We start from the raw sequence: 20,256 nt of genomic DNA, 5'->3' as shown, positions 1-20,256 counted from the left end.
CAAAGTATTTCAATGACCATGGTCTTTTCAAAGCAGTTGAGATCCTCTGGACTGCCTCCAGTCTCAATACCAAAGTCTCATCTGTACCCATATGAGAGTAGGTTTTTCCACTTAGAGACTGTCCATGAAACATTCTCCAAATACATTCACAAGAGCCCACCATGGAAGGCCTTTCTCTATTTGGATCAGTTCATTCTTGGCCAATCTGGCCACCCTTCTTCATTAATTCCTCCTTTCTCACTATTTTTCACTGTGCCCATTTTCTTTTGTTTGACAGACTAGCTGGCTTTTTTTGAGCCACTAGAGGAGCTGCAGTCTCTACCCATAGAGATGCAACACACACCAGACTTTATTAGGTTATTTTAATTATTAGTGTACATCTTATGCAGAGTTCCAGGCACCATATCTTGTGCTAAAACACTGAAACAAAACAAAAACGGTACAGAGACAGGCCAATGAGTACTTCCACACGACTATGTTGACAAAAGTGTCCGCACTAATCCTACCACTCACTCATTATGCATTTCACTATAGCAGATGGGTCGAACTTCCTTGCCATGGGCTTTGTGTTTTAATTTTTGCTATTACAGACAATAGTAAACTTACCTGAGTGACAGTTCATGGTCCCCCAACTGGTAGTATATTGTGCTGATTTTATAGAAGGCTTCAGTGTTATCATTCTTCAGTTTGGTAGCAGCTTTTAAGTCACTAATGGCTTTGCCTGGTTCTCCTTCCTTTATATAGCATTCAGCTCGAAGCTCCCGCAGCTCTGCATCCCAAACGCAAACCTTGAGAAACCAAAATGAAAACTAGACTTTGATCTGTAAGCATTTCACTTGTTTTTAAATCCTACCTAATTTCATATTGCCTCTTGTGATGGATCAGTGTTCTAGTCATGTGCAGAGTGCTTGAAATTTAACATCAATGCAATTCCCAGAGAGCAGAGATATTTCAAAGCCATTCCTCCAACAGATTACAGAAAACAAGTTATTTAGAAATGTGATTTGTAACCCAGCAGATGAGGCCACTCAGGGAGGCATGCTTGAACTCTCACCACTGCTGGAAAGAACTGGGACAGTGCGAGCCTGAAGGAGGGTGGCTGGAATCCTAAATTATTACAACCTCCCCCCATTACTATGGAAGATAAGAATTGTGATAGCTAAGGTGTCTACTGTCCAAATAGACATCTGAAGGAGGCTTCTATATCAACATGGTGTGCAGGTCTGTCCTTAATACTTTTGGCAGTACAGGTTTAGAGAGGGACAACCACCATATCTCTCGAATAATCAACTGTTAATGTTTTTCCCGGATATAAAAAAATGAGTCTCTCCTTCTGTAATAAATATGTGGGGTGGTTTGCTGTCAAAAAATGACAAGGCATCAAAACCAAAACATTTCATGTTCTTAACTCTCAGTTTTACAGGGCTAGGTTTAATCATAACACAGCCCCCCTTTCCCCCCATCCCACCCCTTCCCACGCTTTGACTCTTTTACAGTTATGAAATAAATGCTACAATTGACAAAATGATCGAAGTTAATGTGATATACCCTCAAATAGCATCTCATTTTATTACATCTAACAAAGGGGACTCAGGGAGATAGCACCTTACTCTGAATAGTTATAATGACCAAAATAAGATTGTACAAGTATGATTGTAATATAGATATAATTACATTTACCTTCAACAGATAACCCACTAATTCTTTTATTACTGCTTTGGGCTTGAAGGATTTGTCTGTAATATCCATACAAAGCAACTTCAACGGTGCATAAAAGCAGTGTACATATTGACATATGAAAAGACGGTATTTAAAATGTTTAATAAAGCAATAGAGAGTATGTGCAACTAACTTACAAGATGCAACTAGGTTACCAGATCAAACTTTAAATTAGGAATTGAGTATACACATTTTTATTTATTAAAATTTTTCCTCAGGGAATTGTACGTGAGTCATTTATAAAATTTCAGTCCTAGCTAGACTGAGTATAAAGGCAAATAAGAGTAATTTATTTTGTAGATAAACGACACTTCTCAGAAGCACAGTAATGAACTATCATTAAGCAAGCATGCCTAATCTTTAGCTTACAGAAAATGTCAATATTAATTCTGGTATTTAACTTACATCCTGGACCCAAAAAAAGTTACATTTACATAAATCTAAGTGTTTCTATTCCAAATTTGTGTAATGAGTTTAATGAGTACAGCTAATGGCTGACAATTCTGCATTATCAGTACTTTACCATCATCATTAAATGTCAAACAAGAGTGAAAACATTCAAAATTATGGATCTCACAGCAACATTAACTTTGTCTCATGTATTTCTTATATTACATGCATGTCAGGCATAGATGTTTTGTGCACCATAACAGAATGCGTGTAAAAATCTTGGCCAGGAATTTCTTTTAATGTTTTCTTGCATTTTTTAGAAAAAATAGCATGCTAGTACACCTTAGAGTTGCCCACATCTGAATATGTGACCACTGACTGAAGAGTCAAACAACAAGATGGATACTACAATTCAGGTATCTGAGGATACGGATGTGCATATGGATACCAGTGTGTAGTTTAGCTGCATACTATTTTTGATCCTTCACTACTTTTCTCTTACCAGTTTCCCCTACCTCCCCAAGTGAGGAAAGTACACAGTTCTCATTGAGGATGCGCGCGCGCACACACACACACACACACACAAAATACTAAGTTCAACGCATGTGAGTTTCTTGGATAACTGCAGTATGACTGAGAAAATTTAAATTATGCGACACACCTTTTTCATACTGGTAAAATTCCATTCAAACCACCATGTCCCAAGAATACTGAACTTTGGACTGAGGGAAAGGACAAGAAATTTAAGCACAAAAAAGTATTAACAAAAAGTCATCTATACCAGAAGGCTAGGTTAAAATGGAGCAATTCCTCAACATAAATCCACAATCTCCCTTTCTTTAGCGCTCTGTCCTGCCCGACGTTGACCACCCTCAGCTCCCAACGATCCCAATGGGAGTTGACGGTGCTCTGTAGGATACAGCCAGCAACACATAAGGTTTTTGCATCAGTGCAGACTTTAAAGTTCTATGTTAAAAAAGAAACATACACGTCTACCACAGATAGAAATTCTTATTTCTCTTCAATTATATTTCCTGTAGAACTTACTTCTAGAATCCCATCAAGAAGACTTATAGCAGTCGTGTAATCCTCCTGACGATACAGAGACAGTGCCTGTGAACGCAGGCGCTGCAACTCATCAGATTTCATCAGCTGAGACCGGGCTTCCTTTTCCTCATTATCACTGGGATTAGATTTGAGCTGTAAATATAACAAAAAGAGAGAGACTGAACTCCGGTTGCTGGAGGTCTGATTTTGTTCTATTAACCATCTTGTACCATGGAGAACAAACCAAAGATGCTACTGAAGTGAACTGAATCATTTAAAACTCCCTTGGAAATGTTTCTAGTTGGGATGAAAGAGTTCTTTGCCACTACATAAACTGTTATAATCCACAAAAGTCCAGTTCCTTTTGCTCTGTACTAAAAGTTCATCACTTTGACACTTCATTCCTAGGTAGTATACTCCCTCAACTGTATTCTACTTAATCCATCTCTTCCATTAGGCAGACACAAAATACAGGATTCTTTTATACAGTACTTCAAGGTTAGTAGAGGATTTACCTGTCTGATGTATTAGAAGCCTCACTGCAAATCAGGTATATTTACACAATGAATTTATTGTGACTAGTTCAATGTTACTGTAGAGATGCAATTTTCACACCTCCTTAGAAAGGATGCCATAGCAATAGATACAGATGTTTTAAATCCAGGGAGGGTTCATATGGGTCAGTTGAGAACTCCTGGACTCTGGAAACCAAGAAATGTCAGACTTCACATAAATCTTCTTTTAGACAAAGCCTGAAGGCCCTTGGTTCCCAGACGCTCTCCTTCTGACCAGAAAACAACCAGTACAGATTCTCGGACACTACTGTGACAATTTATTGTTTGAAGAGACGGGGTGTATTTTGGCTGTCCCCTTTTATCCCAAGAATCTGTCCATATGTGGGGTTGGGGCTTTGCATTTGGCAGGAATGAAGATCATAGCCTACAACAAGAGCTGGAGAGGGATGGATCACGATGAGTGGTCCCAAAGCACTCAATGACAAAACAGATTTTTACACAATGATGTCAGGTGGATGTGATCACATTTGCCATTAAGTCATTTAGGTTATACTCCAAAGTATATAAGAATCCAAACCCAATGTCAGACACATTTCATTTTGCACTGGGGAAGAGGCCTCTTTATTCTGTTACCTAAATCCTGAGAAAGATTCACCAAGGCAGAGGCCAGGAGTTAAATCCTGGCCCCACTGAAGTCAATGGCAAAACTCTTTTGGACCCATTCATTCTTCCCCTAATCTCAACATCCAGATTCTTTTTTATCTCAGTAGGGAGACTGGGCTCTTCACCTGCCAAAAAACAGGCCAACTACGTTAGCTGGGAAATCTTCATTTCTCTAAACAGATCACATAACTGGAAAAAAGGCAAGCAAACATTCTATGCAGAACACTAAACAAAAGGCTTTAGTAGAGAGTAGTAAAGAACACCATCCAAATGCAGCAACTTGGAGAATTATCGGTAGTGTAAACTGGGCAAACAATTGAATCAAATTACTATTTTGAGTCCACAGAAAAGTAAAATATTTTTCTGAGGTAAGTAATCATTCAAAGTGAGACACACTAATTTGCTCAGGTAGTGCAGTTAGGTGAAATGTATCCAAACCCAAAAACTTTCTGAAGAGGAGACATAATTGTCACCCATCAATGAGATATAGTGGTAGAGTTAGTCATCAATTTATCAGGTTTTTGGAACAAATTAGAAAAATATAATTTGTTTGCCATGTTATTTTGTTTTTGCTTCCAACATTCTGAGGTCTCAACAAGTCTGAGCTTGTGATCATAAAGAATATATTTTTATTCTCCCAGTTTGAAAAAAATTGCTATGATTAGGGAATTCCTCTACAGCCAGCAAGAATGAAATAGCCGGGCATCTTCCTCATTCCCTTTACCAACTGAATGCAGGGACAAGCAAGTGAGGGATCAGAAACAATCCCTGACAGAGTTCAGATGGGTAGGAGGAAGGTAAAGCTTCAGAGATCACAAGAACTGATCATCATATTGTGTGGTGAGAGAAGAGTTGTCAATTAGTGATATAAACTAAAGGTCTGATCCAAATCCCATTGTTTTCTATGCGCTTTGGCAAGGCCCCGACTACATTAAATCATTGTATACAACCAGCTAAAAACTCAGGATGATCCTCGAGTACATTTCTATCAATGCAGACATTCCAAAACAGTACACACCCCAATTCAGTATTTTTCTGCACTGAATCATTTATTTTATTTCATTTCAAGTCCTAATATGTATTGGGATTACCCAACAAAACGAGCCTGACTTCAAGGTGGGTGCAGAATAGGGATGAAGAAAGGGAAAAGGGAGGGAAAGCATTTTACAACATGTTCCCTTTTGCAGACTGCTTGTCAGGTTAACAAAACCTGTATCTTTTCTATGGTTACTTTAGCAAGGAATAGACCCTACCAAGTATATAAACAATGCCTTTTTGATGCATTATGAATGAGACATCAAGAAAAAAAACAGGTACTGGTGTAATCTCTTCTCTTCCAGTAGGAATGAATGAAACAATAGGCTTTAAAATTCAAGCTGGGACTGGAAACGTATTTCAGCTTCTCAGGATTACATAACTACTTCAGAAGTCAAAAATCATAGCACACATGATTTAGCAAAATCTGATAAAAATATAATGCACACAAAGGTAAACGTCAGGAACTTGTGTGAGAGGAGTATTGTTCATAGGGTTTGTTTTAACTTTATATATCTTTCTCACCTGCCACATACTTGCTTCACTACATAGAGAAGTTTCTAATATATATTTCCAGGTCAAATACTGATTACCATAACATGCAATGCCCTTTGATTCCTCTGCTGCCACTAGAGGTCACAACTGCAGCGTCAAAGTATTCATGCACTGAAATACTTTTTTTATTTCCAAAAATCTAATCTATTATTACTACCTACAAAATGCTGTGGTTAGAGCAGAGGTTGAAAGAGTAATTTTGCACAACTGGAGGTGTTCAGCATGGGTGGCTGTATACTGGAGGTATAAGGGAGTTTGTTGTGGAGTGCAGGTTCCTGCAAATTCATGTGGGCATTACTAGAGGGTTGCACACTAGAGGGTCTGAAGGCCAAGCTACACACCCAATGAGAGAGCAACATATGAAGCTGCTGCCAGTGATGTGCCAGCAGAAGGTACCAGAGAAATGCCTCTGCCTGAAGCACTTTGATAGATGGAGGGAAAGTGTACGGAGTGGGGGAGGCATAACAGAACTGGAAGGGGTCAGAGACAGGGGTTGTGGAGGGTTACAGACACTCTCCAGCCCCTGCACTCAGATCTGTTTGGTCCTTTATCCTCCAGTTATTCTTTAACCTGCTCCTGATCCCTCCTGACCCCAGAATTTCAATGCTCCTCTCCCACCAGGACCCTCTTATACTTCTGTCAAGGTTCCTTCCCCACTCTGAACTCTAGGGTACAGATGTGTGGACCTGCATGAAAACCTCCTTAGCTTATTTTTACCAGCTTAGGTTAAAACTTCCCCAAGGTACAAACTATTTTTCTTTTTCCCTTGGACTTTATTGCTGCCACCACCAAGCATCTAACAGATATATAACCGGGAAAGAGCCCGCTTGGAAAAGTCTTTCCCACCAAAATCCTGGGGAAGGTTTGTAAAAATCCTCACCAATTTGCATAGGTGAACACAGACCCAAACCCTTGGATCTTAAGAACAATGAAAAAGCATTCAGATTCTTAAAAGAAGAATTTTAACAGAAGAAAAAGTAAAAAGAATCACCTCTGAAAAATCGGGATGGTAAATACCTTACAGGGTAATTAGATTCAAAACATAGAGAATCCCTCTAGGCAAAACCTTAAGTTACAAAAAGACACAAAACCAGGAATCTACATCCCATTCAGTACAACTTATTTTCTCAGCCATTTAAAGAAATCAGAATCTAACGCATCTCTAGCTAGATTACTTACTAAGTTCTAAGACTCCATTCCTGTTCTGTCCCCGGCAAAAGCATCACACAGACAGACACAGACCCTCTGTTTTTCTCTCTCCTCCAGCTTTTGAAAGTATCTTATCTCCTCATTGGTCATTTTGGTCAGGTGCCAGAGAGGTTATCCTAGCTTCATAGCCCTTTACAGGTGAAAGGGTTTTTCCTCTGGCCAGGAGGGATTTTAAAGGTGTTTACCCTTCCCTTTATATTTATGACACGCCCCCCAAATCACAAATAGGCTGAAACGCTGGCTGTGATTTCTTCCTGGAGCTCTAGGAGAAAACAGAGTGACTTACCTAGGACACCAGGTGGGTCAAGGAACTATCAACCCCCTACAGGCCAAAGTGGATGGTATCCAAAAGTGGCCTGTCCCCAAGTCAAAGAAACAGGTTCAATCCCTCTTAGGCTTGGCCGGTTATTATAGGCGATTTGTACCACAAAACAGCCAAATCGCTGCGCCACTGACAGACCTAACCAAAAAGAAACAGCCAAATGCCGTTCAGTGGACCGAAGAGTATCAGAAGGCCTTTAACCAGCTTAAAGCGACACTCATGTCTGACCCTGTACTAAGGGCCCCAGACTTTGACAAACCGTTCCTAGTAACCACAGATGCGTTCGAGCGTGGCGTGGGAGCAGTTTTAATGCAGGAAGGACCGGATCAAGAATTTCATCTTGTAGTGTTTCTTAGCAAGAAGCTGTCTGAGAGGGAAAGCAACTGGTCAGTCAGTGAAAAAGAATGTTACGCCATTGTCTACGCTCTGGAAAAGCTACACCCATATGTTTGGGGACGGCGTTTCCACCTGCAAACTGACCATGCTGTGCTACAGTGGCTTCATACCGCCATGGAAAATAACAAAAAACTTATTCGGTGGAGTTTAGCTCTCCAAGATTTTGATTTTGACATCCAACACATCTCAGGAGCTTCTAACAAAGTGGCTGATGCACTCTCCCGTGAAAGTTTCCCAGAATCAACTGGTTAAAATCGTCCTTGAGATGTGGAATATATTGTTAGTCTTTATATACTTGGTAGTATATTTAGAGGTGCACTTGTCTTATTAACTCTGTTTTCTCCTAGAGCTCCAGGAAGAAATCAGAGCCAGCATTTCACCCTATCTGTGATTTGGGGGGCGTGTCATAAATATAAAGGGAAGGGTAAACACCTTTAAAATCCCTCCTGGCCAGAGGAAAAACCCTTTCACCTATAAAAAGGTTAAGAAGCTAGGATAAGGGAAGTTTTAACCTAAGCTGATAAAAATAAGCTTAGGAGGTTTTCATGCAGGTCCCCACACCTGTACCCTAGAGTTCAGAGTGGGGAAGGAACCTTGACATGGTGGCAGCGGTGGGATTTTAAGGGTGTTTACCCTTCCCTTTATATTTATGACAACTTCCCTTCCCTTTCCTGCCCCACAAGTCCTGGCTAGGAAGTTCTACAAACATGCACACAGGCCCTTTTCCTTCCACAGTCTATATTACAAAGGTTAAGCCAATAAACACTATACAAAGAGTCCCTGCTTCCCTCACCAGTGCCCTCCACTCCCCACCTCTGGGTCCTTCTTTCTCTACCACCTCTGCCTATCCGTCTGCTGCCTGCTACTTTTGCCCTCCCCACTTTTCACCCCACCTAATCATCCTCTAGGTCCCCATTCTTTCCTTCCCCCAAAATACCCCTCCATGGCATGTGTGTCAAGGTTGCCCAAGATGCTAATGTTGCCTTAAAAAAAAAAATCACTAGTTAATTAATTTTAAATGAGTTTAACTGAATTTTTAACTACAGAAGTTTTTGTTAATTAATTATAGTAAATGGGCGCAGTTATAGCATTGTTCCTTGACCCTCACCCCGCTATTGCATTATGACCTATTACAGAGCACGTAACGCAAACCAAAATTCCTGGAGACACATAGCTGATGCTAAAGGAAACGGTGAATAAATCTGAAGCATCAGTGTTATAGCTACACAGTTCAGATGCTGATCCACTGCAGGCAAAAGAGCACTGCAGCTGGAGTTGTGGTGGTAAGTGACAACCATGTTTAACGATAACTTCACCCAACCAGATACAGATTACCAAGTAACGACTATTTCCTTCCCCCTCATACACAATGAGACAAAAGCAGGCTTTAAGCATTACTGAAACAATGTTTTTCATCATAAGGTTTCCCCACTAGGTGCACTAGACAGGATTTATATGTAATGTTCACAGTACAACTGAAAAATAAAAAAAAAATAAAAACTTTCTCCAAGTGAAGAGACGACTAGGAGAACGAAGTCATCCTCCACACTCCACCTAACAAGCAAGCCAAGAATTATGGACAGTTCTCTCTACCTTTTCCTCTTTTGGAAGAGGTAAGAGGGATGGGGTTGGGGAAGGAAAGGAATACATCCAGATCCCTATCAGAATTAGGGATGCAAAGGACAGCTGTTTACCTGTTTAACGGTTCTGCAAAGAAAAGAAAGGAAGACTAGCAGAAGGCCAATATGGCTCCAACCAGGAGCTCTTTAATGAAAATCAAAAAGGAATCCTACAACAAGTGGAAACATGGACAAATTGCTAAGGAGGAGTACAAAGAAATAGCACAAGCATGTAGGGAGAAAATCAGAAAGGCTAACACACAAAATTAATTACACCTAGCAAGGGACATAAAAGGCAACAAGAAAAGATTCTATAAATACAACAGGAGCAAGAGAAAGACTAAGTGAAGCATAGGTTCACTACTTGGCAGGGACGGCAACAAAAAGGCAAAGTGTTTAATTGCTATTTTGCTTCAGTCTTCATTAAAAAGGTAACTAGAGGACTACAGAAGGGCAAACATGGTACCTAACATTAGAAAGGGGAACAAAGAGGATCTGGACAATTAGAGACCAGTCAGCCTAACTTCAATACATAGAAAGATAGTGGAACAAATTATTAAACAATCAGTAAGCACCTAGAGGATAATAGTGTAATAACGAATCACCAACATGATTTGTCAAGAACAAATCCTGCAAAACCAATGTAATTTCCTCCTTTGACAGGGTCACTGGCCTAGCAGATAGGGATAGAGTTGTAGATGTGATAGGTCTTGATTTTTATTTAGTAAGATTATCAAGTGGGATTGTCAACATTCTCATAAGCAAACTAGAGAAATGTACTATAAATGGTATTGGTGTAAAATGGGTGTACAACTGATTGAAAAACAAACAAGTAGTTATCAATGGTTCACTGACACATGTAGAGGGGTCCCACAGGGATCTGTCCTGGGTCCAGTATTATTCAGTATTTTCATTCATGACTTGGATAACAGAGTGGAGAGTATGCTTATAAAATATGCAGGTAACACCAAGATGGGAGAGGTTGCAAGCACTTTGGAGGACAGGATTAGAATTCAAAATGACCTTGAGAAATTGGAGAACTGGTCTGAAATCAACGAGATGAAATTCAATAAAAACATGTGTAAAGTACTTTACTTAGGAAGGAAAAAAATTAACTGCACAACCATAAAATAGGAAGTAACTGGCTAGGTGGCAGTGCTTCTGAAAATAATCTGTGAGTTACAGTGGATCATAAATTGAATACAAGTCAACAATATGATGCAGCTGTGAAAAAGGCTAATATTCTGGGGTTTATTAACAGGAGTTTTATATGTAAGACATGGAGGGTAACTGTCCCACTCTACTCAGCACTGGTGAAGCTTGAGCTAGAGTATCGTGTTCAATTCAGGGTACCACACTTAAGAAAAGATGATAGAATCATAGAATATCAGGGTTGGAAGGGACCTCAGGAGGTCATCTAGTCCAACCCCCTGCTCAAAACAGGACCAATCCCCAATTAAATCATCCCAGCCAGGGCTTTGTCAAGCCTGACCTTAAAAACTTCCAAGGAAGGAGATTCTACCACCTCCCTAGGTAGCGCATTCCAGTGTTTCACCACCCTCCTAGTGAAAAAGTTTTTCCTAATATCCAAACTAAACCTCCCCCACTGCAACTTGAGACCATTACTCCTTTTCCTGTCCTGTCTACCACTGAGAATAGTCTAGAACCATCCTCTCTGGAACCACCTCTCAGGTAGTTGAAAGCAGCTATCAAATCCCCCCTCATTCTTCTCTTCTGCAGACTAAACAATCCCAGTTCCCTCAGCCTCTCCTCATAAGTCATGTGTTCCAGACCCCTAATCATTTTTGTTGCCCTTCGCTGGACTCTCTCCAATTTATCCACATCCTTCTTGTAGTGTGGGGCCCAAAACTGGACACAGTACTCCAGATGAGGCCTCACCAATGTCGAATAGAGGGGAACGATCACATCCCTCGATCTGCTCACTATGCCCCTACTTATACATCCCAAAATGCCATTGGCCTTCTTGGCAACAAGGGCACACTGCTGACTCATATCCAGCTTCTCGTCCACTGTCACCCCTAGGTCCTTTTCCGCAGAACTGCTGCCTAGCCATTCGGTCCCTATTCTGGACAAACTTGAGACAGTCCAGAGGAAAGCAACAAAAACGATAAAAATTTTCAAAAATCTGGCTTATAAAGAAAGGTTAAAAAAACCTGGGCATGTTTACTCTTGAGGAAAAGACGACGGGGGGGGAGGGGGAAGGACAACGACTCATAACAGTCTTCAAATATGTTAAGGGCTGTTATAATGAGGACAGGGGGCACTTGTCATGTCTACCGAAGGTAAGACAAGTAGTAAAAGGCTTAGCCCTGGTCTACACTAGGACTTTAGGTCAAATTTAGCAGCATTAGATCGATGTAAACCTGCACCCGTCCACACGATGAAGCCCTTTATTTCGACTTAAAGGGCTCTTAAAATCGATTTCCTTACTCCACCCCTGACAAGTGGATTAGCGCTTAAATCGGCCTTGCTGGCTCGAATTTGGGGTACTGTGGACACAATTCGACGGTATTGGCCTCCGGGAGCTATCCCAGAGTGCTCCATTTTGACCGCTCTGGACAGCACTCTCAACTCAGATGCACTGGCCAGGTAGACAGGAAAAGAACCGCGAACTTTTGAATCTCATTTCCTGTTTGGCCAGCGTGGCAAGCTGCAGGTGACCATGCAGAGCTCATCAGCAGAGGTGACCATGATGGAGTCCCAGAATCGCAAAAGAGCTCCAGCATGGACCAAACGGGAGGTATGGGATCTGATCGCTGTATGGGGAGAGGAATCCGTGCTATCAGAACTCCATTCCAGTTTTCGAAATGCCAAAACATTTGTCAAAATCTCCCAGGGCATGAAGGACAGAGGCCATAACAGGGACCCGAAGCAGTGCCGCGTGAAACTGAAGGAGCTGAGGCAAGCCTACCAGAAAACCAGAGAGGCGAACGGCCGCTCCGGGTCAGAGCCCCAAACATGCCGCTTCTATGATGAGCTGCATGCCATTTTAGGGGGTTCAGCCACCACTACCCCAGCCGTGTTGTTTGACTCCTTCAATGGAGATGGAGGCAATACGGAAGCAGGTTTTGGGGACGAAGAAGAAGAAGATGATGATGAGGTTGTAGATAGCTCACAGCAAGCAAGCGGAGAAACCGGTTTTCCCGACAGCCAGGAACTGTTTCTCACCCTGGACCTGGAGCCAGTACCCCCTGAACCCACCCAAGGCTGCCTCCTGGACCCAGCAGGCGGAGAAGGGACCTCCGGTGAGTGTACCTTTTAAAATACTATACATGGTTTAAAAGCAAGCATGTGAAAGGATTACTTTGCCCTGGCATTCGCGGCACTCCTGGATATACTCCCAAAGCCTTTGCAAAAGGTTTCTGGGGAGGGCAGACTTATTGCGTCCTTCATGGTAGGACACTTTACCACTCCAGGCCAGTAACACGTACTCGGGAATCATTGTACAACAAAGCATTGCAGTGTATGTTTGCTGGCGTTCAAACAACATCCGTTCTTTATCTCTCTGTGTTATCCTCAGGAGAGTGAGATATAATCCATGGTCACCTGGTTGAAATAGGGTGCTTTTCTTCAGGGGACACTCAGAGGAGCCCATTCCTGCTGGGCTGTTTGCCTGCGGCTGAACAGAAATGTTCCCCGCTGTTAGCCACAGGGAGGGGGAAGGGTTGAGGGGGTAGCCACGCGGTGGGGGGAGGCAAAATGCGACCTTGTAACAAAAGCACATGTGCTATGTATGTAATGTTAACAGCAAGGTTTACCCTGAAAGAGTGTAGCCAGCGTTTTATAAAATGTATCTTTTTAAATACCGCTGTCCCTTTTTTTTTTCTCCACCAGCTGCATGTGTTTCAATGATCTCAGGATCTTCTCCTTTCCAGAGGCTAGTGAAGATTAGAAAGAAAAAAAAAAAAAAAAACGCACTCAAGATGAAATGTTCTCCGAGCTCATGCTGTCCTCCCACACTGACAGAGCACAGACGAATGCTTGGAGGCAAATTCAGAGTGCAGGAAAGCACAAAATGACTGGGAGGAGAGGTGGTGGGCTGAAGAGAGTAAGTGACGGGCTGAAGACAGGGCCGAAGCTCAAATGTGGCGGCAGCGTGATGAGAGGCGGCAGGATTCAATGCTGAGGCTGCTGGAGGACCAAACCAGTATGCTCCAGTGTATGGTTGAGCTGCAGCAAAGGCAGCTGGAGCACAGACTGCCACTAGAGCCCCTGTGTAACCAACCACCCTCCTCCCCAAGTTCCATAGCCTCCACACCCAGATGCCCAAGAACGCGGTGGGGGGGGCCACCAGCCGACCAGCCACTCCGCCACAGAGGATTGCCCAAAAAAAGAAGGCTGGCATTCAATAAATTTTAAAGTTGTAAACTTTTAAAGTGCTGTGTGGCATTTTCCTTCCCTCCTCCACCACCCCTCCTGGGCTACCTTGGTAGTCATCCCCCTATTTGTGTGATGAATGAATAAAGAATGCATGAATGTGAAGCAACAATGACTTTATTGCCTCTGCAAGCGGTGATCGAAGGGAGGAGGGGAGGGTGGTTAGCTTACAGGGAAGTAGAGTGAACCAAGGGGCGGGGGGTTTCATCAAGGAGAAACAAACAGAACTTTCACACCGTCGCCCGGCCAGTCATGAAACTGGTTTTCAAAGCTTCTCTGATGCGTACCGCGCCCTCCTGTGCTCTTCTAGCCGCCCTGGTGTCTGGCTGCGCGTAACCAGCAGCCAGGCGATTTGCCTCAACCTCCCACCCCGCCATAAACGTCTCCCCCTTACTCTCACAGATATTGTGGAGCACACAGCAAGCAGTAATAACAGTGGGAATATTGGTTTCGCTGAGGTCTAAGCGAGTCAGTAAACTGCGCCAGCGCGCCTTTAAACGTCCAAATGCACATTCTACCACCATTCTGCACTTGCTCAGCCTGTTGTTGAACAGCTCCTGACTACTGTCCAGGCTGCCTGTGTACGGCTTCATGAGCCATGGCATTAAGGGGTAGGCTGGGTCCCCAAGGATACATATAGGCATTTCAACAGCCCCAACAGTTATTTTCTGGTCTGGGAATAAAGTCCCTTCTTGCAGCTTTTGAAACAGACCAGAGTTTCTGAAGATGCGAGCGTCATGTACCTTTCCCGGCCATCCCACGTTGATGTTGGTGAAACGTCCCTTGTGATCCACCAGAGCTTGCAGCACTATTGAAAAGTACCCCTTGCGGTTTATGTACTCGCCGGCTTGGTGCTCCGGTGCCAAGATAGGGATATGGATTCCGTCTATGGCCCCACCACAGTTAGGGAATCCCATTGCAGCAAAGCCATCCACTATGACCTGTACATTTCCCAGGGTCACTACCCTTGATATCTGCAGATCTTTGATTGTGTGGGCTACTTGCATCACAGCAGCCCCAACAGTAGATTTGCCCACTCCAAATTGATTCCCAACTGACCAGTAGCTGTCTGGCGTTGCAAGCTTCCACAGGGCTATCGCCACTCGCTTCTCAACTGTGAGGGCTGCTCTCATCTTGGTATTCATGCGCTTCAGGGCAGGGGAAAGCAAGTCACAAAGTTCCATGAAAGTGCCCTTACGCATGCGAAAGTTTCGCAGCCACTGGGAATCGTCCCAGACCTGCAACACTATGCGGTCCCACCAGTCTGTGCTTGTTTCCCGAGCCCAGAATCGGCGTTCCACAGCATGAACCTGCCCCATTAGCACCATGATGCATGCATTGGCAGGGCCCATGCTTTCAGAGAAATCTGTGTCCATGTCCTGATCACTCACGTGACTGTGCTGACATCGCCTCCTCGCCCGGTATCGCTTTGCCAGGTTCTGGTGCTGCATATACTGCTGGATAATGCGTGTGGTGTTTAATGTGCTCCTAATTGCCAAAGTGAGCTGAGCGGCCTCCATGCTTGCCTTGATATGGCGTCCGCACAGAAAAAAGGCGCGGAACGATTGTCTGCCGTTGCTCTGACGGAGGGAGGGGCGACTGACGACACTGCTTACAGGGTTGGCTTCAGGGAGCTAAAATCAACAAAGGGGGTGGCTTTACATCAAGGAGTATTTCAGGCAGGACTTCACGGAGGGTTCCAATAAGAAATGGTGCACCTAAGTTATTGTTCTTATTGGAACAAGGAGGTTAGCCTGGCCTCTGATTGATACATGGCTAGATTTACCTCGCTGCACCTTCTCTGTGAGTGACTGCAGTGTGACCTAGAGGAATGAGTCCCCTAGATGGGGGAGGAGGCAAATGAGTACAAAACAAATCTGGTCTATTTCTTGTTTTGATCCACTCCATCTATCTTTTACATCTTTGGCTGGCAGCAGAAGGTGCAGAAGGACTGCAAGCCATCCACATCTCTTGCCTGCCCGGCAGAAGATGGTACAGTACGACTGCTAGTCATCGTCATCTCTTGCCTGCCCGGCAGAAGATGGTACAGTACGACTGCTAGCAATCTGTATTGCCTGCCTGCTCACCATAAGATGGTTCAATAGGACTGACTGCAGGACTAAAGAAAATGACCTGGTAAAGTCACTCCAAATTTAGTCCCTGCGCCCATGTCTGCCCAGGCGCTCCCAGCCGACGCGGCCAGGAGCGCCTCGGACATGACGAGGACGGCTACCAGTCGTATTGCACCGTCTGCTGCCAGAAGGCAATGGGTTGCTGCTACTGTGTAGCAATGCAGTACCGCGTCTGCCAGCACCCAGGAGACATACGGTGACGGTTACCTGAGCGGGCTCCATGCTTGCCGTGGTATGGCGTCTGCACAGGTAACTCAGGAAAAAAGGCGCGAAACGATTGTCTGCCCTTGCTTTCACGGAGGGAGGGAGGGAAGGGGGGACTGACGATATGTACCCAGAACCACCCGCGACAATGTTTTAGCTCCATCAGGCATTGGGATCTCAACCCAGAATTCCAATGGGCAGTGGAGACTGCGGGAACTGTGGCATAGCTATCCACAGTGCAACGCTCCGGAAGTCGACTCTAGCCTCGGTACTGTGGAAGCACTCCGCCGAGTTAATGCACTTAAAGCAGTTTCTGTGGGGACACACACACTCGAATATATAAAACCGATTTCTAAAAAACCGACTTCTATAAATTCGACCTTATTCCGTAGTGTAGACATACCCTTAATCTGCAGCAAGGGGTATCTAAGGTTAGATATTAGGAAAAACTTGCTAACTATAAGGATAGTTAAGCTCTAGAATAGGCTTCCAAGGGAGGTTGTGGAATCCCCATCTGCAAAAACTCCCAGAATTGTGAGTTACTGCGTTGCCCCTCTCAGGGTCAGCAGGTAAGAGTTTTACTACTGCTAAAATGTGTGACAACCCCATGATTTGCCAGATTATCTGCCTTGCAAGCAAACTCGTTAGAACTCTCCCAGTTCAAACCTTGTCTTGCCAGTAAGGAACAATGAACCCCAACTGAAGTTCCCCAGAGACGTCTCTCTACACCATCCAGCCCTCTTACTGAACACTCACAAAAGTAATTAAGTTTGTTGCTCCTTTAAAGAGACAATACACTGCAACCTGTTAGCTTACCTGGTATTAACACACTGTTCCCTTCAATCAGTGCACTGAACACAGTAAAAATAACGTAAATTTATTTAACAAAAGGACATAGGATTAAGTGATACCGAGTATAAGGAATAATGACAGAAAGGGTTACATACAAACAAGAATAAAAATATGCTTCTAAGACTAAAACCTAACAGATTAGATTGTCTTGTTCAAAGAAGTGTTTCTCACCAAGTCTTTTCGACCATGGCTGACCAGAGTCTCTGGCCAGGACCCTTCACAGATCTCATAGTGCTCATTTCCATTGTCTCTTCCTGTGAAGGATGCCAAAATGGCATTTTTTCTCTCTCTCCTTATATCTTCCCCAAGTACATGGACCCTGCTTTAAGAGGCAGGAAGACTTCCTGGTAATGCAGTCTCCATCCCCCATTTGTTAAGTGGGGAAAGACTTAAGTGGTCATCTTCCCCCGGGGTTGCTCTCCTGATGGCTTTTTTACCTTGCATGTAAGTGTACCTTCATTCTCTCTGTCTAATGACCATGCTGGTCAGACAAGCAAATACACATTCCTTTATCTAGAGCAGACTGGGCTTATGAATGTGCCAAACACATTTTAAGAACATAAAATTCTAGCACAAATCCATAACTTGGTCTACACACCCCACACATACATCATGCAGGAATATTAAAGATCAGTGAGTTATTAGTTTTCCATGCCACCATTTGGGTATATCTCATGACAAGTGTGTTAGGTGTAATGAGCATGTCAAGCATGACAAGAGTCGCTGACAGAGTCATGAACCACCACTGGGCCTCCGTGTCACACCATCACTGGAGATTTTTAAGAATAGTTTGAACAAAAACCTGTCAGGGATGGTCTAGATTGACTTGGTCTGGCCTCCAGTGCTGGGGCCTGGACTTGATGACCTGTCAAGGTCCCTTCCAACACTACATTTTCATGATTCTATTACCTTCATAGGATAATGTAGGTAATCAAGATATCACTTATTACAGTTTAATTAGTATGTTAGCAGTGCCACAAAACTAAAGCAGCACAAATACACTAGAATGATTTTAGAAATAAACTACATGGAAACCATTTGTTCTTTAGTTCAACTAAGCAAGCCCAGTGCATAAGGTGATCATGTGTCACTCGGAGCCAATTCAACCATTTATTGCACTGTGTAGAATCCACTTGCTCCTTGGAATTATAAATTATTTGGGTTAGGATTGTGTTATTTATTCGGCAAAGCTATGCCACTATAGCTTTCATGGTGCTACACAAAAAAATTCTCTAAATCCCAAAACTCCATTACAGTAGCTGAAGTAGGAAATGTTACCACTCTACCTATTAACGTTGCCCAGTGATTCCCATTATAACACCCTGTTTTCAGTTCCGTATACTTTTGCTAAACTTTAACCACTTGGGCTGAGATTTTCCATGCTAGGCATCTGCCTCAGGTTGATTTCTGTGGAAAATTTTAGTCAGAACAGTTCAGCCCTTTCCAAGATCAAGGTAGAGAAAAATACATTGTTTGCTCATGTCAAAAAGAATTGGCAATTTTTTCTTTGAAGAGTTTAGCACCCCTATGCTCTGGAGTAGATACCTGAAATTTGGCTGGGGGCAGCCTTTGTCAGGAATGTGTCTTTTGCCTTCCCCATGAAAATCTGCCCAAATTTGACCAAGTGATAAGCCTCTTGGGGATGAGCGGGGAGAGAAGTCAAATTCGCACACACTCAGTACAGATGTCTTAGATTTTTAGCAAATAAAGTCCCTGAAAATTCCATCCACGCTGAGCATGCTTCAAACACAGGCTGAGGAGGAATTTCCCTGCTCAGCCTATGTCTGAAGCAATTGCAGCTCTGAGCTGCTGTGAATCATGCCAGGTCCAGGTGCCTGAACTGCCTCTCCTGTGGTTCCTCAAAGATCCCCGTCCTGGACCCACATAGCATGAAAAAGGAAGCCATCTTATCTGAAAGCAGAGGGGATAAAACCTGCCAGGGGGAAGGGATGTGGGGAAGTGGATTGGGACAAGAAGCTTGGGCAGTGGGAAATCTACTGGGAGCCAGTAGGTGGTGGTGGTCTGGGGAACTATGAGGGGAATGAGATCAGAACAACAGCAGAGAAAGCTAATATTGGCTGACTGGGAAAGGAGACTGGGAATGAGAACTAGTAAGAGGTGGGAAGAGAGAGGAGGCAGATCTGATGAGGAGGCAGAATGTGGAGGAAGAACTGGGACTGGCTGGGCAAAGAGACTGAGTTAAGGAACGAAGTGTGGGGGCGGTGTGGTGGGGAGATAAGACCTGAAGACTGGATGAGTAACCTAGGAAGAAAGATTGGAACTGGGAACTCATGGGGACAGGAAACCTGGGCATAGCAGGGAGGGGCATGACTTGTGGCCAAGGCGAGTGACAAAGACTAGATGAGTAGTCAGGGACAGGGAGTCTGAAGGAGCGAGACTAGGACTTGCTGCACAAAGAGACTGGGGCGAGAAGCCAGAGGTGAGGAAGAGACAGTACTGGGACACTGATAGGTCAGAGGGGATGGGGCAGAAGAACAGGCAGACTCTCCAGAGCCTCAAATGGAACTCAAGATTCTTGACTTTCACCATCCCTTTGCCTTCAGCAACTATCTGTGAAACCCACCAGTGAAGTCTCCCATCCCACTCTACTCCTGCACCACAAAGAGGATAACAACCTACTACTGCTATCAGTTACTCCATTAGCTTAAGCAGCAGAGGTTTGGTGTGGTGGACCTAAAGGGTCCAGCCCTGCTAATGACCCATGTCAGTCTCAATATGAAACGACAGGATGGAATTAGGTTTATTTCAGTTTGCTTTTTTAAAAAAGGTAGAAAATTACACCCAAAAACCTATGTTAAAAGAACATTATTAAAGTTGCAAAGTCAAGCACTCAAAAGTTAGGAAATGCCAGAATAAAGGGTGCCTTAAGTTGGAAGGCATATATTGAACGAGGCAGGGGATTGCAAGAAGAGGAAGGATGGTCTCAGGGTTAAGACAGTTTAATGATGCCCTGGAGAACTGGATCCTATCCCTGACTGTGTCTGGGTTTCCACATGATGCTAGTTAAGTCACACAACCCAGACTTTTCACAGCTAATCCCTAATTGTGTGTTCCTCATTTTCTGGGTGCCTGACTTGGGATCCTGGGGCCCAATGTGCAGTAGTACTACTGAGTACTCACAACTGCAACTGAAGTCAATGGAAGCTGTGCCTGAATACATGAAGTGCTATAGAATGCCG

At 43.6% G+C, this 20,256-nt stretch overlaps 1 protein-coding gene across 3 annotated transcripts in view; it reads right to left on the bottom strand.

Moving 5' to 3' along the window:
* Positions 1–20,256, bottom strand: part of DNAJC3 (DnaJ heat shock protein family (Hsp40) member C3) — a 71,521-nt gene that overhangs the window by 24,220 nt on the left and 27,045 nt on the right. For all 3 annotated transcript variants that reach the window (XM_074962688.1, XM_074962697.1, XM_074962707.1), the window contains exons 5-6: positions 3,157–3,309; positions 607–788 (exon numbers count right to left, since the gene is read on the bottom strand). In XM_074962688.1, the coding sequence (XP_074818789.1) occupies positions 607–788; positions 3,157–3,309 (335 nt within the window). The remainder of the gene's footprint in view (positions 1–606; positions 789–3,156; positions 3,310–20,256) is intronic.

This window comes from Natator depressus, chromosome 1, assembly GCF_965152275.1.
Source record: "Natator depressus isolate rNatDep1 chromosome 1, rNatDep2.hap1, whole genome shotgun sequence".
In the NCBI taxonomy this organism is placed as follows: domain Eukaryota; kingdom Metazoa; phylum Chordata; order Testudines; family Cheloniidae; genus Natator; species Natator depressus.
The sequence above is the reverse complement of the archived record's forward strand: the minus strand, read 5'-3'. Positions and strand labels throughout refer to the sequence as shown.